The 26,899-nt window shown below is 40.9% G+C and overlaps 1 protein-coding gene across 1 annotated transcript; it reads left to right on the forward strand.

Moving 5' to 3' along the window:
• Positions 1-9,572: 9,572 nt before the first annotated feature.
• On the forward strand, positions 9,573-26,136 carry slc25a23b (solute carrier family 25 member 23b). The gene is made up of 10 exons (XM_037792333.1): positions 9,573-10,202; positions 17,260-17,383; positions 17,521-17,608; positions 18,015-18,126; positions 18,859-19,017; positions 21,304-21,456; positions 21,651-21,764; positions 22,751-22,918; positions 24,126-24,276; positions 24,360-26,136. Exons 1-10 carry the CDS (start codon positions 9,987-9,989, stop codon positions 24,539-24,541), a joined length of 1,467 nt encoding a protein of 488 aa, XP_037648261.1. The 5' UTR covers positions 9,573-9,986; the 3' UTR covers positions 24,542-26,136.
• The last annotated feature ends 763 nt before the right edge of the window (positions 26,137-26,899 follow it).

Consider the following 26,899-nt stretch of genomic DNA (forward strand, 5'->3'; position numbering starts at 1 on the left):
CACATCACTATCCCTCGCTGCACGTCACAGCTCACAATCCCCATTATTAATGCTATTAATAGCCATTAAGCTATCAGAGGTTCATTTTACTCACAGTGATCTACAGCACTGCCAACACAACTTCAACATAAATGGTGGATGAAGGCTATTCAGTTCTTTCACTCAAGCAAAAGTATTATTAGTATTATTTATGTATTATATATTCTATAAGTAGCAATACCACACTATACAAATACTCCATTACATTCAAAATAGTATTTCAGTAAAAGTACAGAAATAAGCTATTAGCAACTCATTATGCAGAAAAGGACCATTCATGTTCTATTAGGCTATCACATTAATCATTAGCCCATTATTGATGCAATATTAGGCTATATGGTGGCTCACTTGAAAATGTTTGTTTTTTTATAGCCTATGTTGTTTTTTCTATGATTTGCTTATTGAAGAATACTGTAACAAATCATAAAAAATACAGGAATTAGCCTATAAAATACCAACTGTGTGAACAATTTTGATTGTAGAATGACTAAAATAGTAGGCTACTTAAAAACGATGAAACTTTTAGTGGGTAGAAATGGAGCAAATATGATTAAAAAAAAAGTTATGTGCGCCTGGGTTAGCTCAGTTGGTAGAGCGGGCGTCCATGTATTATAGTCCATGAGCCAGGGGGTTGGTCGTGCCACTTTGGAGGGACCAAGTCTCATGGTGATTTTTTTAAAGGTCTATGTCCCTAGTGTTGGGAAATGCATGATAGCATTGCAGCAATGGTAGCTTTCTATGTGCTATCACTCCTTTTTTCATCCTTCCATCATTCAAATTTTCCCATCTTTTTTCGCCATTTTACACATAGATCCAGTATAAAAGAGGGAAACCAACACACAATGCCATGAAGTCATATATCATTGTAAAGCTTAGACTATAATCTGTCCATCGGTCACATTGTCATGACACTGAGGTCAAGATAATTTGACCTTTGACCTCTAATGCTGTAATAGGGCAAATTCTGAATGCCACTGCAAATGCCCTTATAACTAACTTCATATTGATCTGATATGCTAATGGATAGTTCCAGCATAAAGAGTACAAAAAGAGCTTTAAAATTATATATTACATGAATAACAACAATAACAACATTTCTTATCAGAATAGACGTAACTTTGTGCAGTTTGTATCTGATAGAATGTTCAGAACTTTGCATTGGATTCTGTTAGTGGGGCCGTTTGTAAATGGCTTTATAAGCAGCAGAAACACAAAATAATACAAAAACTCTAAAAACTTTCCTAAGAAATGTATTCTCTACCAGGTTTATCAATTATTTTATGTGTTCCCACTCTTACCCCGTTGTCAATATAAACATGTTACCACTGATGAGGCCCCGATTCAGTAGCAGTGGGTTATAATCCAGGTGATATGTGAAAATGATGTTCACTTTTTCACAACCACATGAAACTTGGTACACTTGAACAGTTTGGGGCCCTGAACATTTTCAGATATGGAACCATCGCAAAAAACGCCTCGTGGCAGCCATGGCGGCCATTTTACTTTCCACCATAACCAAATTATGTATTTTGCATCATATCTCCTGAACCCAACATGATAACACAGAAAAGGTGATTTCTACCCTGATGTTTTGATGGCCAACATTTACAATGATACCATACACAATATCATAAACTGTTCAGGTGAATAGTTAATGATGAATTCAGTGATTTTGTATGAAGCAAATCACAGTATCTGAGAACCTAGGCTAGACGTTACTATATCATATCTGTTGTATGTAAAAGCTTGATCCTTTTGTTCATTAACAATGACAATACAGTGACTGTGAAGAGTTTAACAATATTCAATATGACCTTAACAACTTAGCTTAAAAAGAATTTATGAAACACAAATATTTATGAGCGTCTCTATGCCTTGGAGTATCCACCTGCTGACCAGGATAGATGTTGTAGTGACAGCCAGGTCGTCCACGAATGCTCTTATTGGGGGCTGTCACACTCCAGAATTGGACAAAGAGTCCCTGCCCTTTACTTAAAAATTTTTATTTTAGAAACACATTTGCTGTAGCATTTGTTGTAGAACCTATTCTTCACTGTCTCCTTCACAGTCTCCTCCACATTGACACAGAGCTGTGCACTTAAAGGTGGCTTTTTTGCATTTGCAATGCTCTAGCTTTTCTTGCAGCTACATGTGTCATAGCTGGACACTGAGGAGCTGTGGGTAACATTTGGGACTGGTAAGAACTTCATATACATACCTGCTCATTAGAGGTATAACGATGATTTTACAACGATACTATACGTAACACTTTCCGTGGTTCCGATACAATTCAAGAATGATAGTTGGCTCATCTAGAGCGATATAATACAATTCATCCATCCATCCATCCATCCATCATCCCGTTAGGGGTCGCGGAGGTGTGGGGGGCTGGAGCTGATCCCAGCTGACATTACACCTTTTATTTGAAAATAATAAAAAGTTCAACTTCAGAACCCGCTGCTTCAGTTCTCAAGATACAAGGCAGTGCAACATTTAACAAAAACTGAAGTAAACCAACTTCTATTCATGTTAAATGAACAGTGGTTTAATCTGCTGCTTCCGTTCTCATTTTCAAAGCAAAAGGTATGCCATGAATGATTTCAGAAAGAAATAATGTTTGCAGTAATGTTAATTTGGGTAATGATGGTTTATATTTTTTGGTATTGGTATTTTCTAGTGTTTGTGATATTGTCATTTATTTATTATTATGTGATGTTGATGATTTGGGAGATTTGGGTCACATGTATATGGGTGGCACACACAGTTAATATAATCAGCTGTTCACCCGAGGGAAGAGAGGGTGAGTGGGTCGTCGTATTTTTTGATGACCGCTATTTTCTTTTGATCGCTGTTATCATGATTTTGTGCATGTTATAATAACTTGATCATTTTCATTTTGTTCAACGTATTTTTGGATCTCAGTGACTTACTTTGGTAGCATATCGGAGAAGCAAACCGGGCCCAACCTCAGTCTCTCAGCAGCTATTAGTTTGTTTCCTGAAGTCGCTACAGGTAATAATAGTAGTAACAATATTTAACAAAAAATAAAGTGCAGCCAACTTCTCTTCAGGTCGAATGAACAATGGTTTAACGACCTGCTTCTGTTCTCATTTTCAATATTAACGGTAGAGCAATAATATTTAGGGATGCACCGATACCAATACCAGTATCAGGTATCGGGTCCGATAGTGTGCTCATGTACTCATACTAGCAAAACGGTTCCGATACAACGGCACTGATACCACTTTACGGCAGCGTGACGTTAACCTCTTGTCAAATGAGCAGGTAACGTTAGGTGGGGGAGCAGCCATGTCAGCAGTTTGGAGATATTTTACGGTAAACGATGAAGAAAAAAGCCTGTAGTGAGTAGTCTGCAAACTATGCTTTGCTAAACTGTCAAGAAGAGGAGTGAAAAGCAGCGCATTTAGCACAAGCATTTTGATAAAACATCTTAAGAACCAACACAATGCAGCGTTCAAGGAGTTTGTTAATGCTAGCACTTGGAAACAGCAACAACCAACTTTGCAGCAAACGCTGGAGAAGTGAGCGAAAATGTCCGAAGACAACCCACGGGCGGTAAAATTAACAGAAGCTCTTACCCAGTACATCGCTCTTGATGACCAGTCGCTGTCAGTTGTTGATAATACGGGATTTTGCCGTCTTGTCAGTGTACTGGAGCCGAAGTATGAGATTCCCAGCCGTCGCCACATCACAGAAACCGCATTACCAAAGCTGCATGACTTTGTGAAAAAGCACATCAACTGCCTGTTGCAGGACATTTCGGCCTTCAGTTTCACCACATATATCTGGACTAGCAGTTTCAGCCCAATGTCTCTCATCAGTTTAACTGCGCAGTGGATTTGCACATTGGCCAAACCATAGCAGGTGCACTTGATGATATGCTACAGACGTGGGGCATTCCAGAAAGTTCTGTTCATGGTGTGCTCCGGGACAATGCCAAAAACATGATAAAGGCCATGAGTGATGCAGGACACCCCGGCCTGCCGTGTGTCACTTACACCCTCCAGCTGGCTGGTAACGAGGGTCTCGGCACAGAGAAGTATTCGTATCGGTACTCAGTATTGGCGAGTACCCAGATGTAAGTACTTGTACTCGAAAATAAGTGGTATCGGGGCATCAGCTGCATGCAGTGGGGCACCAGCACGCAGAAATATTTCTGGCATATAGGGCAACCTATATGGTACTACCTCATGTTTTCTCAATTTTACGGCCACCATAAAGGGTGCTAGTAAAGAGCTCAAGGCCTGGCTCCCAAAGGTGGACGAAATAAGGCCTGCCAGGGAGGTTTGAGGCCTGGATACACCAGCACTCCATACGACCCCAGATCTTGTGGCTTCTGCTGGTGTATGCAGTGCCCATAACGACAGTCAAGTCCCTGGAGAGGAAGATCAGCAGCTACTTGCGAAGATGGCTAGGCCTACCCTGCAGTATGAGCAGTGCTGTCTTGTATGTCACCAGTAACATCCTGCAGCTCCCGAACAGTGGCCTCGCTGAAGATTTCATGGTGTCACTGAGAGGGGAAGCTCTCTAGTACGGAGAGTCCTGGGATCCAAAAGAGGCATCTGCCGGCATCCAATTCTGAACAGGCAGGAGCGTCGACAAAGCACTGGAGGTGGCTGAGTCATGGCTGAGGCCAAGGTGGGGTCCGTAGCAATGGGGTGTGCAGACATAGGCTTCTTCCCGGTGACCAGGGTCGACAATGTCCAAGGCAAATAGTCAGCTGGATGGTAGGGATGGGACTGCAAGGAGCATGGACTAGATGGGAAAGTGCACTGCAACGAAAGATCACCTGGTCAAATATCTGGCAAGCAGACTTCCACCAAATCAGGTTCTTAATCCAGGCTGTTGACGATGTTCTACCAAGTCCAGCAAACCTTAACGCTATCGCTGCCGCCATGACCAAGTGCTTAACACAGTCAATGAGAGTGTAGCCACAGCCATCAACACCAGGCAAAGACCATCACGTTCCTCAGAGCCAGAGAAAAGCCCCACCTACAACCAAGAGCAAAGTCTGGTCTCCTCACCACTGCCACTGACTGGCAACTGGAAGTGGACTTGGGCAAGCAGCTGAAGTTCCCAGCCTGGATAACATCAACACGGCTTCAACCAGACATGATCCTTATTTCAGAGTCTACCAAGCAACTGATCATGCTGGAATTCACAGTGCCTTGGGAAGAGCGTATTGATGAGGCCAATGAGAGGAAGCGAGACCAAGTACCAGGAACTTGTGGAAGAGTGTAGAAGGCAAGGCTGACGAACTCGCTGTGAGCGTGTGGAGGTGGGCTGCCAAGGATTTTCAGGACATTCACTCTGCAAAATATTTGGGCACTGGGCAATAGGCATCACCGGGGAGGCCATAGAGAAAGGCAGTCAGATCCTTTACGGAATCTGCAGAGAAAGCCACTAGACTGGCTTTGGATCAAGAGGCTAGATACGTGGGCGACTGCTGCTGGGATGCAAACTGGGGTCTGATCAACCCTGGCTGGGTCGCCTGGGCGAGGGTGTCTGATGTTGAAAGACCCAAAACACCCAATGACCCCAGGTTCCATCACTGATTATGCGTCCCAGCGCATCTGCAGGATGTATCTTTCATCTTTGTGTTTGACACATTAATTTAAAGCTTTAACTTGTTACGGTCGTATTGAATATTGCTCTCCTCTTTACAGTCACTGTATTGTCAGGGTTAATGAAAAAAAGGATTAAGCTTTTCAAACTCTAAACAACATACATGCACATAACAGACATGATATTATAGTCTAGTTAAGTTGTAGTAGTTAAGTCTAGCCTAGGTTCTCAGATACTGTGATTTGCTTCATACAAAATCACTGAATTCACCATTAACTATTCACCTGAACAGTTTATGATATTGTGTATGGTATCATTGTAAATGTTGGCCATCAAAACATCAGGGTAGAAATCACCTTTTCTGTGTTATCATGTTGGGTTCAGGAGATATGATGCAAAATACATAATTTGGTTATGGTGGAAAGTAAAATGGCCGCCATGGCTGCCACGAGGCGTTTTTTGCGATGGTTCCATATCTGAAAATGTTCAGGGCCCCAAACTGTTCAAGTGTACCAAGTTTCATGTGGTTGTGAAAAAGTGAACATCATTTTCACATATCACCTGGATTATAACCCACTGCTACTGAATCGGGGCCTCATCAGTGGTAACATGTTTATATTGACAACGGGGTAAGAGTGGGAACACATAAAATAATTGATAAACCTGGTAGAGAATACATTTCTTAGGAAAGTTTTTTAGAGTTTTTGTATTATTTTGTGTTTCTGCTGCTTATAAAGCCATTTACAAACGGCCCCACTAACAGAATCCAATGCAAAGTTCTGAACATTCTATCAGATACAAAATGCACAAAGTTACGTTTATTCTGATAAGAAATGTTGTTATTGTTGTTATTCATGTAATATATAATTTTAAAGCTCTTTTTGTACTCTTTATGCTGGAACTATCCATTAGCACATCAGATCAATATGAAGTTAGTTATAAGGGCATTTGCAGTGGCATTCAGAATTTGCCCTATTACAGCATTAGAGGTCAAAGGTCAAATTATCTTGACCTCAGTGTCATGACAATGTGACCGATGGACAGATTATAGTCTAAGCTTTACAATGATATATGACTTCATGGCATTGTGTGTTGGTTTCCCTCTTTTATACTGGATCTATGTGTAAAATGGCGAAAAAAGATGGGAAAATTTGAATGATGGAGGGATGAAAAAAGGAGTGATAGCACATAGAAAGCTACCATTGCTGCAATGCTATCATGCATTTCCCAACACTAGGGACATAGACCTTTAAAAAAATCACCATGAGACTTGGTCCCTCCAAAGTGGCACGGCGTCCACATTTTGGGGGTCTGGCTCATGGACTATTAAGGCTTGGTCCTGACCGCGGCCGCCCGGGTTCAAATCCGGCCTGTGGCCCTTTCCGCATCCACTCTCTCTCTCCCCCCTTTCAAGACTCTATCCACTGTCCTGTCATAAAAATGGAAAATGCCCCCAAAAAAATAACTTTAAAAAAAAAAAAAAAGTTATTTTTATAAAGCGGTCACTATATGCTGACAGTAGTGCGTGAGACAGGTAATCTGAAAAGATATCATATTCCTCTGTGTCCTCCTGTGTCCTCCGGTGCTCCTAACGGCATCTGTAAGATTTTACAGAGGAGGAAAACAAGCAGTAAGAGCTGATCTGGAGCCTTGCCGTCTCTGAGCAGCTGTCAATCACTCACAAACTCCAACCAAACGGTCAAACTAGGCAGCGCTGATCAAACATGAATCAATATTCTGTTATTGTAATGCCTATTTCTCTCCTCAAATGTTTTCAGAAACATCTTGTAGTGTACTGTTTAGCTGTAAAATGAGAAAGTTTGTGACCCGGCAACCATGTTGAGATCAAGTTGATGAAAAAATGCCAAGCCCTCAGGAAGAGTGCCGGTCGTCTTTCCCAACTTTCGCGAAGAAGGCCAACGCAGCAACAGAGGCTTCATTTAAAGTGGCGCGCATCCTAACGAAGCACAAAAACCCTTCACCGATGGCAGCATTGTAAAAGAGGCGATGACTGCGATGGCAGAAACGCTATTCAAGAACCATAAAAGTAAGACAGAAATTATGTCTGCTGTCGCCGTTGTATATTTTGGTGCTAATACTGTGGAAAGGAGAGTGACTGCGCTGTCTGCGGATGCTGTGGAGCACCTACAACGGGACATGGACAGGTGCAGATGGTTTTCCATCCGGTGTGATGAGTCGGTTGACTCCAGCGATACGTCCCAGCTGGCTGTCTTCAATGTCATGAAATCTAGGTTCAGAACAAGACTGACAGATGAACATTTAAATGACTCCATAAGAGTGAACCTAAGTGGATCCACTCCAGCATACGCCTCTCTTGTTGACTCCATGCAGTGACAGTTAACTCACTTACTATTAAAAAGACTGAATGCATGTAATACATGCATGTGAACTACAGAGGTTGAAGGGAAGTGATGTGATACAGTGATATGTGGACAGAAAGAAAATAAGGACAAGTAAAATAAGTAACATTGTTTTGTTTTCTATGACATTAATCTGATGTGAATTTAATAGTGTGAGCTTGACACATTGAAAATGTAAAGCAATGCATACAGAAAAAAAAAAACATGCACATGCTGCTGAATTTAAGATGTTGATGATGTCAAAATGTGAGTGTTGGATATCAACATTTTCTAAATGTTCACACAGAAGAAGCTTATTCAGCTGGTTTGGGTGGAGCTGAGCAATGTGAATAAATATTACTAATAATATAAAATATGATCAGCTCTCGGACACTTTCATTTTGTCAAAGTAGCTCTCAGAGGAAAAAAGTTTGGAGACTCCTGGGCTAGATTTTTTTCAGGTTCATACTTGCATTTTGTGTTTCTCCTAGAACATGTTTACATGCTGTAAAGTTAAAAAAAAACTTTATTTTCCTCATACTGTCAGCCTGAATATGCCTGTATTTACCCTCTGTCTGAAACGCTGCGTTTTAGCGCATTTTGACGGAATTGCAACAGAATTGCGTTGCTAAACAACAGCTTGGGTCCATGTGTACTTCCTGTCAGCTGATGACATTCACATACACTGCAACCAGGAATAAACTGGGACACATTGAGAATGTTTACGTTTCAAATTGTGTAAAGGGTCTAAATATTGTATATTCGTGACATCACAAATGGACAGAAATCCTGACAGCTTGTTTCAAATGCAGAGTTTCTGAATATGGGCTGTGTGTATTTCCCTGTGGATTGAGCGTTTCGATACTTTCACAGTATTTATATATCTCTTAAACCTGCTTTATAATAATAAAAAAAACATGAAAATCTCACTTTTTTTAACATGGGACCTTTAAAAATTAGCATTTTGAAAACAACATGTACTGCAAACATCATGTAGTTACCATTTATTTGTACCATTGCCTGTTTTTCCAATTACTCTCAGCTCATCTGCATTTTCTCCCCATATTGTTCTCAGTTATGCAACCTAACTGTGTCAAACTCCTGCTGCAGCAGAAATAGCAACTTTTTTTTATAAATGGACACTGAATCTGAGTAAAAATCTGTTATACACCTGCTCCTTGAAAAATAAATAGGTATTTTTTAGAGAGTTTGAGTAGAATATGGATTGGGTGTTCCGATACTTTCGCAGTATTTATATAGCACTAAAACCTGCTTTATAATAAAAAAAAACAAACATGAAAATCTCACTTTTTTTATAATATGGGACCTTTAAAGTCCTAATCTCTCTCACCGTTCCTATGCTGGAAGGGGCGCGCGAGCTGCTATGCTGTGAGAGCGCGCGCGTTGAAGATGAGAATCGCGTGATGAAGCAGAGCCGCACGGCGTCACGGACCGTGGCTGGATTAACTGTGTGGAGGTAGATGTGTTTTAGTCAGTAGGCTCGTTTTCTTCTTTGACTACTGACTGACTGTAAAATACCAATAATATAAAATAAACCTGACGGCATTAATAATATTATAGGCTCTGGTTAAAGAGACTGCAGTAAAACCGGCTGCTCGTCCGCGCGCTGCCTGTGACGGAAACTTTAATTCATCTGAATGAGTTTATGGTTTTGCGCGCGCCAGTGTGACGGAGTATGTAATTGATACAGGGGATTAATCTCACGAGAGCTCGTCTAAGCCACAACCATCTATCCATCTATCCATCTATCTATCTCTATCCATCCATCAGCTCGGCAGCAGAAGCTCCGCAGCCAGGCTTCATCTCTCCTCCATCCATCTCCTCCGTCATGGTGGTGTGTGAGTGAGGTATAGCGGTCCGGTCCGCGGTCTCTCTGGAAACGACGAGGACTAAAACGTCGCACTGCTTCCAGTTCTGTGTTATGCTCGGCTGTGACACTGACAGTCGACCAGCCGAGGAAACCGGCTCTCTTTCTTTCACATGGGCGAAGACAAGAAGGGGTTCCGCGCCCAGGCTCCATACGGAGGACACGGAGGACACGGAGATAATACCGGAGCGTCTCTGGACCCGGACAGAGAGAGGAAATATGCAGAGCTGTTCAAGCAGCTGGACTTGAATAAAGATGGCAGGGTGGACATCACCGAGCTGAAGACCGGGCTGGCAGCTCGGGGTCTACACCGGGGAGAGGCGGAGGAGGTGAGGAGACACCGACACTGATGCTATAGGACAGGTGCACTTATATATATATATATATATATATATATATATATATATAGATAGACCTATACATTATATACACTATACATTACACAACAGCTCAACACACTCTGCTTCATTGGCATGCAGGTGAAAGACATGCAGAGGTGTGTCCTAGCCTATAGCAAAACACAACTGGTTGTAAAGGCCTTTATAGATAGCCTAGGAGAAACACTTAGGTAGCAACACGTAGACTAGTTACAACACAATGTAGCATACAAATCAACTCAAAGATGATTAATGGGCCTGTCACACCGAATGCGGCTGTGGCACCGCTGCGCTCTGAAACCCATTACCCATTACAGGCTTGTGCGGCGCAACAACGGCTATCCAGCTTGCAGTTCAAACTTTGGGCGCAACAAGCCCCCTGTGTGAAAGCCCCATGAGGCACTTTTGCATGTTTCTTCCTCCTTATGTTCATACTCATATAATATTGTATATCAGTGGTGGAAGTCGATTTGTATCTGTCAGTGAGTATCGGCTGGGCTTACATTAATAATCAATGGTATTTGTCTTCTGGTTGTTTAGCCGACAGTAGCCGACAGTAGCCCATATAGGCTACAAGTTTACTATCAGAACTAGGCTTCAAGTTCCATGTGGAAGAGCTAACTAACTTTTAAGAGCTATAAGGTTTGGAAGTACCTCGGATTTAAAAAATATTAAAAATATTTCCCTAAAGCTTTGTAAAATCCCCATCATTTATTCATTCATTCGTTGTCCGTTACCGCTTATCCTACTCAGGGTCGCAAGGGAGCTTTTACATTGGAATGGGTTCACCTCTATTCAGAAAAATTAGGCCTGAATGATATGGTGTAAAAAAATGTGAAATGTGCGATATCATTGTTCAATATTGTGATGATGATATGACTTGCGATAAATAAACAAATATTGAAGTGTAGGGATGGGTCATAATTTTCAATTTTTCAAATAGTCATTAAATTATAAAAAATCGACCAAAATCAGGGACTAATTGTTTATTTATATAATAATAAATAGAGTTATTTACCATTGTGATGTCTGATGTGTGTTGCGGTTTACGAGGCATGGGTCAAACCCATTCAAACCCGACAGAAACAAAATAAAACTCACCAAAACTGCCTAAGTTTGTCTTTCCACCGGCCTCTTCCACTGTTCCAACAATATGGTTGAAATAATCCATAGCGTTAGATGGGAAAATGTTCTACATGCAATGCACATCCCTACTGAAGTGTTTAGATTAGCTTTACTTATGTCAGCCTAGTTGTCTTTAAATTCAGAATCGGATTAGAATTGAATATTTTAAATGTCACTAGGCTAAATATTGGAGCAGCAACAGAAAATGTTTACAACAGCATAGCCGCCATATACTGTACACTCAGTAACTTCTCACTGGAAACTATCTAAAATGTCAATAAAATAAATCATATTCCTGACATCAGTATCAGTCCTTCCTCCTGTCCTCTGTCCTCTGTCCTCCTCCCTCTGCAGGTACCGTTACCGCTGGTAGAGAGGAGGGGCTGCTTTGTCTCAGCCAGCAGATAAGCCTACAACTATTTTAGGATACGTGGCAAACTAAGATAAAGAGTTAAAACAACATACGGACAGCTTTGTTTTAGCTTGTGTAGCCGAGGGTTACGTTGTGCTCATAGACTGCTTTATAATAATAACACGGAGGCTCCGTAGTCTGCACCAAGACAGCAAGACATTGTCAACAATAAACTCCCCAGACACATACACTGGAACACCGCTTAGTAGGAACTAAAGTCATTCAGAGCCTTCACTAAGAGGCAACTCAACAAAAACACTTGTTTGTAACTATTCGCTATCAGCCGAGTTAGAAAAACATGGCGGTGGATGAGAGACTGCGGACAGAGCAGATTGAAATATCAATTTTCGACATCATGTTTATGCTTGTTGAACAGGTATATCGATAAAGTATTGGCTTTATACTTTTTGTTGCATTTACTTACAGTAACGAGCGTAGTCGTCAACTCGACTTCACCTGGTTGACTTCACTGTTTCCACCGCGGCCTCCCTGATCAGCTGTTCACTGACTTCACTGCGTGAATCTGTGTGTAACATTATACTGTATGTAGCCTATGTGGAGAGCTCCTCCATAGCCCTGACACAGAGCAAAGGAGAGGCTTCAGTGTGATAATAAATACTAACGTTATGGTATTTAACCCCAGGGCCCGTTTATTACCGGGTTTCGGTAAACATCCCTAAATAAAATGATTTCTCTTTTTTAGTTCAAACAAAAAACAAACTATCAAAAGGTACACGGACCGTTGCCCCGTGCAGTGCATGCTTTACGGAAGCCCATTTAAAGGAACAGTGTGTAACATTTAGGGGGATCTAGTGGCATAAATGGAATATAATGTAAATAATTATATTTTCTTTAGTGTATAATCACCTAAAAATATGTATTTTTAATTTTTGTTACCCTAGAATGAGCCGTTTATATCTACATAGGAAGCGGATCCTCCATTCACGGAGTCGGTCGCAGAACGGACAAAACACCGTGTTAACTTTTCCTGCTTGGGTCGGAGTCGATAACGTTATTCGCTCCGGAGTTAAGCCCCGTCACGCAACTCAGCCGCCGGGAAACAAGACACGGGAAACCTCTGCACGTCTTGAGGAGCTTTCATTTCTACACAAACTGCAACATCTACAGTAAATTCACCTGCTTTATTCTCAGAGCTAGACTAACTCTGTCTTATTCGCTGCCGCTCTTTCTCTTTCTCTTGCTTCACCACTCACTTCCCACATACAACACACTCTACACGCTAACTTTGCTATTCTCCAGATGAACCTACGCTATTCTTAACTCACAACACTTTGACCCCGTAGTTCTCTGACGCAACCTGCACCTTTAAGAAAGCAAAAGAAAAAAAGAATGGAAAGTTAACGATAAAAACGGAAATGTACACTATAAGTCAATTATTAAATTGAATTAAATTATTAAATTTTGAGAAACAGGGTGAAAATTCCGACTTGGATCACAAAATGCATAATTCAAATTTATCTCATAATTTTAGCTTAAGAAATCATAAATGTGTCTCAGTAGCTCATAATTTAGACTTCCTATCTCATAATTTTGACCTTGTAAAACTTGTAAACTATACTTTAAAAAGAAAAACAATTTCTTATTAAGTTTTACCATCTCAGAATTTCTAAAGTATGTCAAAAGTTCATCCTCATAATTTTGACTTAAACTTCTATTCTGTTTATTTAAATTCAAATTTTGTGCTACATTTCTACAAACGTGTCTAGCGGGACAGCAATGAACAATACCTGAGTTATTATTGATTTCCTATTTTTGTAATACCTGTTTATAGAGGCAAAGAGCATTATTTTCTTATATCATTCTTATCTTATATATTTATCAACACAAAAATGCACCCTCAACATACAGTAGAGATAGCCACAGAATAAACCATTTTTCTGCCTTTAAATAGTAATAGTAGTCCCTTGGGTGAGACTGTCATTAATTAACCTGTTGCACTAATATGTGTGGCCTGGTTATAACACCATATTAAGGCAACCTGTCCCAGTTTTCAGGGGAATCTAACCCGTTGTGGATGAATATTTTAACAGTCTCTCCTCTACACTACTGACCTTGGTTCTCACATCACTGTACTGTGATCTACTTGTTTCTGTCTTCCAGTCCGAAGCTGATAGTCCATTCATTTGAATGGTTATGAAGATGGCTGTATAACTCTTTTAGACACTACCCAGCCCATCCACACCATTCAGTATAGATACAATCAAAGCTCATAGACTTCTACTGTAGGAAGTTCACAGCCTGTAACCTGGGGCTTACCATAACCCCAAAAAGCCTTTGGAATAGGTTTTTCCTGTGTTTTTCAAATCAAGACGTTTCACGTATACATCATTAAAAAGGTGACAGTAAGGGCAACTATGTCATCTTTATGTGCTGTGTGACGATAGAACAAGTGTTGCTGATGATACTGATGTTCTTTCCTTTACGTGGCAATTTTTCTGGCACTATTTTTCTGGTTCTGGAAGTTGACATGCCCATTCTAAATCCCACCTACAACGCTGTCCAACTGAGGAAACAGCTGTCAATAAGCACCGGGGCCCATCTAATGGTACTTGTCCACAAGGACGTTTTTCTTTTTTTATCGCGAGGGATCTTCTTGCTTCCCAGCATTGGACGCTTGGTGGGCTACCACTAGACTCAAGGCTCTCCTCACCTGATTGGACGAACGCTTTCCCTCGTGGGCTGCTGCTCCCAGCTTCCGAACCGGAAACAATATGGTGGCTTGTTTGGAAACTTTCTTCTCTTATATCACGAAAATAGTTCACCGAAATGTGTTTCTGAAAAAGTTTTATGAGAGACATAAGCTGTCCGGCCAGGGTCTGAAGTTAGCATCCGCCACCCGCCACCCGCCACCCGCCAAATGCGGGTAAATTGTTGGGGGGAAATCATCAGGACACCCGCCACTTTGGCAGGCTGGGAAAACGCTAGTGATGGGAATAGAGAACCGTAGTTGTCTGCTTTCTTGGCATCTCATGCCTCCGTGACCATCGATTCCTCTTATTGATGCTTTCCCACGGTTACGAATAAGCACGCTGTATCATGTTTCAGTTTGTTTGGGACCAGAGACACGGCGAAGAGAAAAAAAAAGCGCTCAACAGCGTGGTGCTAAAGTGACACAATGTGAACAATAAACCTATGCTGAAATCAGCAGGAGGAGAGTTAGTAACGTTAGCTGTTAGCAGCCAGTGGGCAGCACAGTCCTGATTGGTTAAATAGCGGAGATACTAACGTTAACGGAGGTGCCATTCAGTTATTATTATGAGGCGTTCACGGTCTGCTCGGCAAAATGACAGTAGGGTGAAGGTAAATTACAACGTTATCATGATGTGTTCAAATGTAGTCTTGTAAAATTAAGTTTTTTGGCGAGAAACTTGAATAAATCCAGTTGTTTGTAGGAGATGTTTTCACATCAATATAAAATAGATATTAAAGAGGGAATTATGACCTATTTAACTTCATAACAACTGTTTTAATCAAAGCAAATATTCTCCTGCTCTGTGGCCCATCCTTCCACCAGATTCCATGGAAGTCTGTTGACAAGTTTTTTAGGTATCCTGGTAACAAATAGACAAACAAATGTGACTGAAAGAAGAAACTGCCTTAAATACAGAACCATGTTTCAGCAGTTGGCGTCAGTCTCTAGCCATCACTTTAAAGCAGAGGAAGATTTTTGTTCTCTAAGTTGCTTTGCGTAGGAATGGTTATATTTTTATACATTGTGAAATTGTATGTGTGATTCCTCTTATTTTGGTATATCACCTTTATTAGAGAGTAGAGATGCAGACAGGAAATGAAGAGGACGAGAGAGGGGAGCATGCATGCACTAACTGAACCAGGAATGCTGTAGTAATAATACGACATGTATCTTAAACACTGGGCCACCAGGACTCTCCACTAATTGTAATTTCAACTGTGAGGACCCTATTTTCTTGATGGTACAAACACAGATGCAAAGCAGTTTTCATCAGGTGTCAGTTTGCCTGTTTGGTTCTCATTTTGGCTTTTCACATGTTTTCAGCAATGATTTTCTAACATGTATAATGTGTTTAGAAACAAATCTCTGTTTTTACTTTACCAAGACTTAAAAAGTAAGTAAGTGTATATTGAGTGTGAAATCACTCAGTACACTACATCATTACAGAGATGGAAGAGAATAGTCATTTGAAATTTATAATACAAAAATAGTTTTATACCGATGTGTTTACTGATGTCATGTTACATGTTTTGTGGATGATGAAGACCTTTAAACAGTCATTGCTGCCAAAGGCCAGTTAAAATGGTACTACACTCGTAACTGTACTTGTAGCTAAGTTAAGGCTGGGGTCTGCAACCTGCGGCTCCGGAGCCAAATGCGGCTCTTTAGCCCCTCTCCAGTGGCTCCCTGTGGATTTTTAAAAAATTATTGGAAATGAATAACTGTTTTTTGTTTACATTTTCAATTTTATTTATCATTGTTGTAGGTCTATGGTACGACAGTAGGATGGAGTATTAGGGCCACATTGAGGAAAAAAAATAAATCTGAGATTTTGAGAATAAAGTCATAATATTACGAGAATAAAGTCATAGATTTAGATAAAAAAAAGTCATAGTATTATGAGAATAAAGTCATAATATTAAAAAGTAGTAATTTTATGTTTTTTTTTTTTTTTCTCGTAAAGTTATGACTTTATTCTCGTAATATTACGACTTTTTTTTGGAAACTTCTGACTTTATCCTCGTAAACTTATGACTTTTTTCTTGTAAAGTTATGACTTTATTCTCGTAATATTACAACTTTTTTTTCTCGTAAAGTTATGGCTATATTCTCTTAATATTACGACTTTTTTTTCGTGAAGTATGACTTTATTCTCGTAATATTACGACTTTTTATCTCGTAAAGTTATGACTTTATTCTCATAATATTATAACGTTTTTTTCTCATAAAGTATGACTTTATTTTCGTAATATTAAGATTTTTTTCTCGTAAAGTTATGACTTTATTCTCGTAATATTACGACATTTTTTCTCGTAAAGTTTATTTTTTTTTTTTTGCCTAAAATGGCTCTTTTGGTGTTAAAGGTTGCTGACCCCTGAGTTAAAGCATAGAAAAAAATTGTGTTTTTCCACCATTCTGTGCACAAGAACTAGTCTTGTATTCTTTCTCTCTCTCTCTCTTTGTCCTAATCAAGAGAGGAGAAGTTATGTTTGCAGCCAGGTAAGATGTGGTTTACTTCTTGACTGTCACAGGGAGCACAGCGCCTTGCGTTCTGTCCTCTTCTCTCCTCACTTGCTCTCTCTATACACTCCTGACCCCTGTCACTTCCGTGCCGTCTACATTACCAACACACCCTCATCTGTACACCTCTACCTCCACCCCCCCCCCCCCCCACGCCCCCCTCCACCTGCTCCATCCCATCTGGACCTGTCTGTACTCCCTGCTGAATGACTGACAGGCTCCCTCTGCTCCCCCCACAGATAGTCCTGGAGAGCGACATCAACCACGATGGTTTACTGGATTTCCAGGAGTTCTCCCAGTACCTGTGGGCTCATGAGAAGAGGCTGCGGCTCATATTCCACAATCTTGACCGCAACAATGATGGTGTGGGCACGCTAAACACCCACAAACACACATACTGTCACTTCCTGCTACTTGTTTTCCAGTGATGCCCATAAGATACATTTAATATCATTGACTGCTGTTTACAAAGGTGTTAACACTTTCTGTTGTGTTTGTAGGTCGAATTGATGTCGGGGAGATCCAGCACTCACTGCGCAAGCTGGGTGTGGAGGTCACCATGGAGCAGGCCTCCAGGATACTGCAGAGGTACAGTGTGTGTGAGAGAGAGAACAATGAAAGACAAGGAATATTAGAGCCCTCTTAAACAGCTCAAAAAGCATCCTTAAAGCATAAATAGGCAGTATATTTCTGGCATCATTGGGCAAAAATCCCATAGTAACCTTTCAGCATATTGTAATTCAAGTGTTGTGAGAGAAAATCTAGCCTGTGACTGGAGACTTTGACCAATCACAGGTCATTTCAGAGAGAGAGATATAGTGACCGTTTTATAAAAATAAACTTTTTTTAATCATAATTGCTCCATTTATACCCACTGCTGCTCAGGTTCTGTGTATTTGTGTGAAAAACAAAGGATTTGAATTGTGATGTTAGAAGCCGTAAGTGATCTGCTGCTGGCACTGTACTGATCCTGTGGTGTAACTCTGTGTCCCAGTATGGATAGGGATGGCACTATGACGATCGACTGGAATGAATGGCGCGATCACTTCCTGTTCAACCCTTTCCACAACATGGAAGAGATCGTCCACCACTGGAAACACTCCCATGTGAGTCACCAGGTTGCAAATTTCACAAGTATACTTTATGTAATCAATGTACTAGTAATATACTTTTAAGTGTACTACTTAATATTTCTTGGGACTAAATTGGCCCACTTTTTAGTTTATAAAAGTATACTTTTAAGTGTACTTTAAGTGTAAGAATATTAATCTTTGAGTACACAACTAGTTGACATCTAAGTTGTATTTTGTAAAGTAACCACACTATGAAGTGAACTATGCTACAAGTGGACTTATAGGTATACTCATAGTTATATACTTTAAAGTATGCTCTCAGTACTTTACCACGGCTATACTTGTAAGTTTTGATTTATGATTTATGTATTACATAAAGAGACTTGCTCCTTTTGCTATTTGACTTGATGATTTGTGATGAGATAAAAAAAAATGAATAAAATATGTTGTTCTCACATGCCTCTACGCAAGTTATCTTTTCTGTTTGCATATAAGGCAAGAATACTTAATTATACTTTTCTTAAGTATATCTCGATCAAAAGATTAAGTAAATAGGCCTATAAGACAAATATAATTAAGTATACTTTTGTTAAATATATCGCTGATAAGTACTGAAAGCATACTCTCTTATTTGAAGTTCAAAAGAAGTATACTAATAGCACACTTTAGTAAGGGTGTATATTGTGGTATTTTTCTTTCAAGGAATAATGAGGCACCCTGAAAATAAATACAGATTGGCCCTTTTTATTTTTAATGTTGCTCTAGATGTTTGACATTGGGGAACATCTGACGGTACCAGATGAATTCTCAGAGCGGGAGCGGCGGTCAGGTCTGGTGTGGAGGCAGCTGGTTGCCGGAGCGATGGCAGGTGCTGTGTCCCGGACAGGAACTGCTCCTCTGGACCGCCTGAAAGTTTTCCTGCAGGTGAGTCGTTTCACTTCCACTCCACAAAGTTAAAGATCAGTGATGGAGGAACGTTTTAAGCATTGCAATGTAAACTATATATTATACTATATTACCATCTTTTAAGTAACTCCAGAGGTAAGACTGGAGGCCACATATCATTACAATGAGAATATACACCGATCATCCATAACATTATGACCACCTGCCTAATATTGAGTAGGTCCCCCTTTTGCCGCCAAAACAGCCCTGACCCGTCGAGGCATGGACTCCACTAGACCTCTGAAGGTCTGCTGTGGTATCTGGCACCAAGCCGTCAGTAGCAGATCCTTTAAGTCCTGTTTAAGTTGCGAGGTGGGGCCTCCGTGGATCGGACTTGTGTGTCCAGCACATCCCACAGATGCTCCATTGGATTGATATCTGGAGAATTTGGAGGCCGAGTCAACACGTTAAACTCATCGCCATCTACATGATGTAAAAGAAAACGTGATTCATCAGACCGGCCCACCTTCTTCCATTGCTCCGTGGGCCAGTTCTGATGCTCACATGCTCATTGTAGGTGCTTTTGGCGGTGGACACGGGTCAGTGCGGGCACCCTGACTGGTCTGCGGCTACGCAGCCCCATACTCAACAAACTACGATGCACTGTGTGTTCTGACACCTTTCTATCGGAACCAGCATTAACTTTTTCAATAATTTGAGCTACAGTAGCTCTTCTATTGGATCGGACATCACGGGCCAGCTTTTGCTCCCTACGTGCATCAGTGAGCCTCGGGTCTGATCCTGTCGCCGGTTCACCGTTTTTCTTTCCTCGGACCACTTTTGGTAGGTCCTGACCACTGCAGACCGGGAACATCCCACAAGAGCTGCAGTTCTGGAGATGCTCTGACCCGGTCGTCTAGCCAGCACTATTTGGCCGTGGTCAAAGTCGCTCACATTCTTACGCTTGCCCATTTATTCTGCTTCCAACAAAAATTTCAAAGTTCAAAAGGTTCACTTGCTGCCTAATACTGCCTACTGTTAGTGAATACAGTGTTGTGGAAACATCCATCTATGGCTATCTTTCAGAGTCCGTGTTCAGAGTGCTTTCACTTACGCTCACTTACTGAAATGAAACAAAGCATACGGTGGGTAGTTCAGGTGGGTGTTTGGAGCACTACCAGCTAAAACACAGAGCAACGCTGGCTCTGCCTGTGTTGAAGCTTGAAATGTCACTTAGATAACAGAGGGACGACTGGCAGCACTCTGAAACCTGCTACTGGTTTATTATGGTCTCTTTCTACAAAGAGACTGAAATATTACTAATTGATTACTGATCAAAGGTTTAAACACAGATATCCAATAATATTCAATATAATAATAGTATCCGATGTGTCCTCAAGCCAGCATTACTGTGTGGCTTAATTTTACTTGAAGGGTTAGTGTTAAAGCTGAAGTAGGCCAGAGCAACACGACCTCCTCTCCAAGCCAGATAGATAGAGCCAGATAAACACCACCTCCTCTCCATGCCAACCAGATAGAGCCAGAGTAACACAACTTCCTCTCGAAACCAGATAGATAGAGCCCGAGCAACACCACCTCCTCTCCACGCCAACCAGATAGAGCCAGAGCAACACAACTTCCTCTCCACGCCAGATAGATAGAGCCCGAGCAACACCACCTCCTCTCCACGCCAACCAGATAGAGCCAGAGCAACACAACTTCCTCTCCACGCCAGATAGATAGAGCCCGAGCAACACAACTTCCTCTCCACGCCAGATAGATAGAGCCCGAGCAACACCACCTCCTCTCCACGCCAACCAGATAGAGCCAGAGCAACACGACCACCTCTCCACGCCGAATAGATAGAGCCAGAGCAACACGACCTCCTCTCCACTATGGAACCTTGAGAGAGGACCAGATTTTTGTTTTTAATTCACAGTTGCTTAGTAATGAAAACGTATGTTACCCATGTCAATAAGCCCCCTTGGACTGAAGTCTCATCTGTGTAACGGGGAACCCACATCTGTTAAATTGAGCAACATGTTAACGGAGTCTGGAAGGCCGGCAGTCACAGGACTCCAACAACTCTGATGTGTATTTTCAGATCAACAGGCTTCTGTTTTTGGCATAATTGTTCATCGGTCTGCTGGAGGTTTGCCAACATGTTAGCATACTGCTAAACTGTTCCACCTAAAAGTCTTCATCAGGCAAACCTGATAAACACCACTGGGGTCGGATATACACGCTAGCCCACAGTAACATTTCAAACTTGGCACAGTCAGGTCGTAATAAAGATGAGTGAGCTGGCAGTGTTTGTGTGTCCAGGTACACGGCTCTACGTCTCGGGGGATTAACCTGTGGTCTGGACTGAGGGGGATGGTAAAGGAGGGAGGCGTCTTCTCACTCTGGAGGGGAAATGGCATCAATGTCCTCAAGATTGCCCCTGAATCTGCCATTAAGTTTATGGCCTATGAACAGGTACAGTACGCTCTAATTAATCAACAAGTGAAAATCAATCTGCTTGCATGTTGATTGTAAAGTGAATGAATCCTATATACATCATTTTCATACGTCAGGTTAATCAAATTCACTACCTGTCCTCTGTGCCCTCCCAACATCTTCTTCCATGGCGTACGCTTTCCCCTCCTCTCCTGTTACTTCTCTTAATCTAGTTCAAGTGGCTGATCCGAGGAAGTAAAGAGGGGGGCGGTTTAAGGGTACAAGAGAGGTTCATTGCTGGCTCTCTGGCAGGAGCTACCGCCCAGACCATCATCTACCCCATGGAGGTCAGTTTGAAATTTGAATAATTGGAAGGTTCGTGTTAAGATAGGGCTTAAAGGCCAGTTTGCAAATGTCTTGCCAATGTTTGTGGAGCTTAACAACTGTTTTTATTGTACTGAGTTTTAAATGAATGCAAATCAAGTTCTGGTGCCAAAAAGATTCTGTAATAAGCAAGCCTGCTTTCTGAGAAAAAACAAGCATCATTTTCATTCTGCAGCTGTAAGACTCAGTAACCAAGGTTGGCACCCAAGCACTAATTGTCATTAGAGTAAAGATGTCTTGAGCCCAGGGGCAGACTGACCGTCGGGAAATTAGCTAGCTGTCACGGCAGTTTGTGGAGCTTCTAAACTCCAACAACGGTGGAGCAAATGTTCGATTCACCATCCGATATCGTAAAACTGTCAATATTCAAAATCTACACTGTTGATTTCTGGTCTCAAACTTTTCAGAAGTGAATTTAATGATGAAATAGCTACGAAAAAGGTAAAAAAACAAGCTGTTTTTGGCTGCTGTTGTTGTAACCGTAGCCTGTAGTGGTCCAGCGCTTTGCCTCGTGGGATACAGTAGGCATGGAAGACTGGTCCGATGCATACTGGAGATTTTTTCCGAATCAGTAGGACTTCCGGGTACTTTTGGCAAACTGGAGATTTTGCTTTTGTTCGCATACCACATGCTACATATTGGCCAAATCGGTACGTACTACTAGTATAGTATGAGTTTGAATACAGCCCTAGAACATGCTGGAGGGATTACATAACACATCACGTTCTGGAACTCCTCTGGATTTCACTGAAGAAGTTGGACGATGCGGATAAGTAGAAGAATGTCACGTACCATGATGACCAAGACCCAGCTAAGCAGTAGCAGCAAATGGCCTCTTGATGCTATTTCTTTGTAAATAAAAGAATACAAAAACTAGCTCTATCTCCTGGTCCAATATCCAATCAAAGAATAATCTTTTGTTCCTATCTGTCCCTCCTCTGTTGGGTAGGTGTTGAAGACTCGTCTTACATTAAGGAAGACAGGACAATACTCAGGTATGGCTGATTGTGCCAGACAGATCCTGAAGAGGGAGGGACTCCGGGCGTTCTACAGGGGCTACTTACCAAATACACTGGGCATCATCCCCTATGCTGGCATTGACTTGGCTGTGTATGAGGTGTGTGTGTGCACATGTGCCGACAGTATGTTTTTCTACATGTAATTTAGCCACTATTCTGCAATAACTGAACTGCAGTAGAAACCACACGACATGACTATATAGAAGGCCCTTGAATTGATAGGAAATTTGATTTTAAAGTCTTTACACTGGTTACCTGTTAGTTTTTGTATTGATTTTAAAATTCTTTTATCAGTATATAAGGCACTACATGGACTTGTACCAGACTACCTTGCAGAAATGCTATTGGTCCAGGTCTTCTCTTTTAGTTGTTCCACAAAGCAGAACAAAAACATTTGGTGATGCTACTTTCAGCCGCTGGAACAACCTTCCAGAGGGAACTGGGAGGAGCAGAAAATATTGATATTTTTAAACGTAAACTAAAAAAAACATCTATTTAGTCTGACTTTCATGTAGTGTTTTATAATTTTAAGTTTTTTATTGTTTATACCTATTTTATTTATCCTCATCATTATAGTGTTTATTTTACTCTATTTTTGTTTAATCAACATTTTATTGCTGATCATTATTATCTTTTTTATTCTATTTTATTTTATTAAAATGTTATTATTTTAATACAATCTGCTTATTTTGTGTAGTTTCATAATTTGTATTTATTTATTATTATTGTTATTTTTATCTTTTATTATCTTAAATACCCATCTCTTGTTTCTTTATTATTCAATGAACTTCTATATTGGTTGTTTTGTTGTGCATTAGTCTCTAAATCCATTTTTAACACTATATTTTTGTCAATCATCTGTCCAGCACTTTGAATTGCATTTGACTTGTTTGAAAGGTGCTATATAAATAAATATATTGATATCATTTGATTGATTGACTGATAGATTGCTGGTTTGGTCAAAAAATAAAACTCCCAAGTAAGAACTCATTCTTTTTATTTTTTATTGTCAACAAATCCTATTAAAAGACCAAAAACCAACAACGTATTAGTCCGTCTCTCAATGCTTTTGGTTTTCCCTTCTCACTGTGGCTCTCAGACCCAAATCAACTGGTTCCTACTGAAGACATAAATCTTTAAAAACGGCTCCTGAATATATTGTTTCATTTTGGAAAAAGCTCAGTTATTTCCTAAAACAGTTTGTCGATGTATTTTTTTTAGCAAATGTTATTTATTTCCTTCTTTTTTCTTCCCCCTTATATCCTACTTTCATCCACTCTTCTGTCTAACTGCTCATGCTTCAAGACTCTGAAGAACGCCTGGCTCCAGAAGTACTGCGTAAATACAGCAGATCCAGGAGTTTTGGTCCTGCTGGGCTGCGGTACCGTCTCCAGCACCTGCGGCCAGCTGGCATCCTATCCCCTCGCTCTCATTCGGACACGTATGCAGGCACAAGGTGAGATATGCTGTGGATTCACACATTTTCTATCATATATATATATATTCATATTCCAGAAATAAGTGTTTCTCTTCTTTCAGCCATCATTGAGGGCAAACCCAAGCTGACCATGGTGGGCCAGTTCAAATACATCATATCCCATGAAGGTGTACCGGGTCTGTATCGCGGCATCACACCCAACTTCCTCAAAGTCGTTCCAGCCGTCAGCATCTCCTACGTGGTGTACGAGCACATGAAGAAAGTTCTCGGGGTGGGTTACTAGACCGGGACAAAGGAGAGGGATTCACGTCAAAAAAAGGACAGATGTAACGTCACAGATGGTACCGCTGTATGCTGCACTTCCTGTTATCTCAGTCAGGTTCAAGCTTGTGTGGCTTGCGGGTAGTTTGCAGGTAGATCATTCATTCATTTGTGGAATTCGGAGAAGAGAATGAGGTAAATGTTTGGCCTCTGTGAGACCATTAATGCCACATATACACTATACAGGAAATGCATTTACTCGGCTGAGAATGTGTGGGTCACCTAACGTTCTGAAGTACTACCTATGACAGGTCATGTGACTTCTGAAATAACCAGGGTAAACAGTAGAATCACCCTGTCCCAAAGTAATCTACCAGGAATGTGTGCTTGCATTTACCTGATTGGCCATAGTGGTGCATTGCTGGATGACATTACATCGAGTTGCAGCAAAAGTCAGGTCCAACAGTTTGGTTGGACGTCCCTGCTTATTTTTGCTGGGGCCCTCTGCATTATTTTAGGGTGCATGATGTTTAACAGTCAAAGCTACAGAAGCAAACCCACAAACTGTCATCACTTTTTGATTTAAAATGTTGTGGCTGAATCGTTTGCCGCTCAGAAGTACGTGACATTTTCCAGGACTCCTGTGGAAAGGAGATTTTAAATCTCAGTTGGACTGTCCTGGATAAATAAAGGTTAAATAGTAAATAATAATTGACAGAAAATGTTGATTTAATGTGGGAATCCATCATTCAGAGTAGGAAGCTGAGAGAGAAAATGTGTTTTCAGGGGGTGTTAGGTGAAAGCCTCGGCCACAAACTGGCTGATTTAGGAAAAATACCGATGGCATTCTTCATTTGAGAAGTTCTGAGGTTGGTGGGAGCGGCAAGGAGAGCTGCCGCTTTCGTGACAACAGTTATTGACTGTTCGTCTGAATTAATAATGGATGAAGATTTTTCAAACGGCCTCCACGGCTCACCGTGTAACTACGGCAACCGCAGAAAGCAAACTAAGCAAAATGAGACAGGAGCTATTTTTTACTGGTTTAGGTTCCCTGAAGTATACACCAGCAGTGAAATATTTAAAAGGTCTTGGAGCAACACCAGCTTCAATGAGGGATTTGGGCCAGTAAACAATGTTTACGATATTAGTTAGCTAAAGACTAACTTATTGTGTATAGCCTCTACCCTATTTGAAGCTACAGCCAACTCTGTTTAGCCACGTGATGATACTAGAGGTAGTCGACGGCAGGAACATGGAGGTTGTTGCAAAAGAAAAGAAACAAAAGAAAAAAGTTCCCATAGCAGCTTCATAAAGAGTCTGAAAAAGAAACTCTTAGCAAGTCAACTGTGTCGCCTCTTCAGAGAACTTGTCGCGGTGAGATAAAATACTTCCTGAATACGGCCTCAGGTACATGCACAATACATTCCCCTTCTTCCTTTATACTTTCATTGAGGTGGTACACTGGAGTTTTCGGCACAGCAGGAGTGAAGCCCACTGTTTACCCTGTAGAAACGCACAAATAAAGGACATTTATATCTATGGAAGTTCTTTGACATTGATAGAAAGGCATTTACTCAGCGGACTTTTCTAGAAAAAAAAAAAAAAAAGTGCGGAGGACATTTTACAGAGGTTGGTCTGACAGTGCTGCACATGTCTAACCCTCAGCATCTCAGTGCAAACTGGTAAAACAAGGAATGTGACAGGCAGTCTGGGAGCAGTTAGGTATTTGAACAGCATTACACTGGTGTTTTCTTTCTGTGCTCTTATCATTTGAATTTGAAATGATACAGAGGTTTGAGGTTGACGAGAGAATTTATGAATTTCAGTCCAAATCCTTAAAAGGCTCAGGGTATATAGGGTAACACTTGTTACTGGCAGTGTGAGGTGCAAGTAAGTGGACTCTAGTTTCATGGCGGTGTAGTGCGGTGGTAAAGCATGCACACTTGGAGCTAATTAAAAATAATGATTTTTTAGAATTGTGTTTTAGCTGACATGTGTCGCCTCAATGTTTTGACCGATGCTCGTTCATGTCTATGTAGAGTGGGCACAAGCGCGAGCAATAGGACGCTGACTTTCGTAGACTTAACGGCCACAGGTGACGCTGTTAACAAAATTTCTGTCCGACATTTTTCAGATCTTTTTTTTTCAGACTATTTTTTCAGATCTTTTTTTCAGACTTTTTTGTCCGACGTTTTTCAGATCTTTTGTTTCAGACTTTTTTCTCCGACATTTTTCAGATTTTTTTTTTCAGACTTTTTTTGTCCGACATTTTTCAGATCTTTTTTTTCAGAAATTTTTTCAGACTTTTTGTATTGGACATTTTTTCAGACTTTTTTGTCCGACATTTTTCAGATCTTTTTTTTCAGGTTTTTTTTTTATC

The sequence above is a fragment of the Sebastes umbrosus genome, chromosome 14 (genome assembly GCF_015220745.1).
Source record: "Sebastes umbrosus isolate fSebUmb1 chromosome 14, fSebUmb1.pri, whole genome shotgun sequence".
Taxonomy (NCBI): domain Eukaryota; kingdom Metazoa; phylum Chordata; class Actinopteri; order Perciformes; family Sebastidae; genus Sebastes; species Sebastes umbrosus.

Bases quoted from the DNA above. Each gene is read 5' to 3' on its own strand.
- slc25a23b (XM_037792333.1), top strand. From the start codon at position 9,987: ATGGGCGAAGACAAGAAGGGGTTCCGCGCCCAGGCTCCATACGGAGGA. The intron at 19,018-21,303 runs GTGAGTCGTTTC...TTGTGTGTCCAG, and splicing joins GCCTGAAAGTTTTCCTGCAG to GTACACGGCTCTACGTCTCG. The intron at 24,277-24,359 runs GTGAGATATGCT...CTCTTCTTTCAG, and splicing joins GACACGTATGCAGGCACAAG to CCATCATTGAGGGCAAACCC.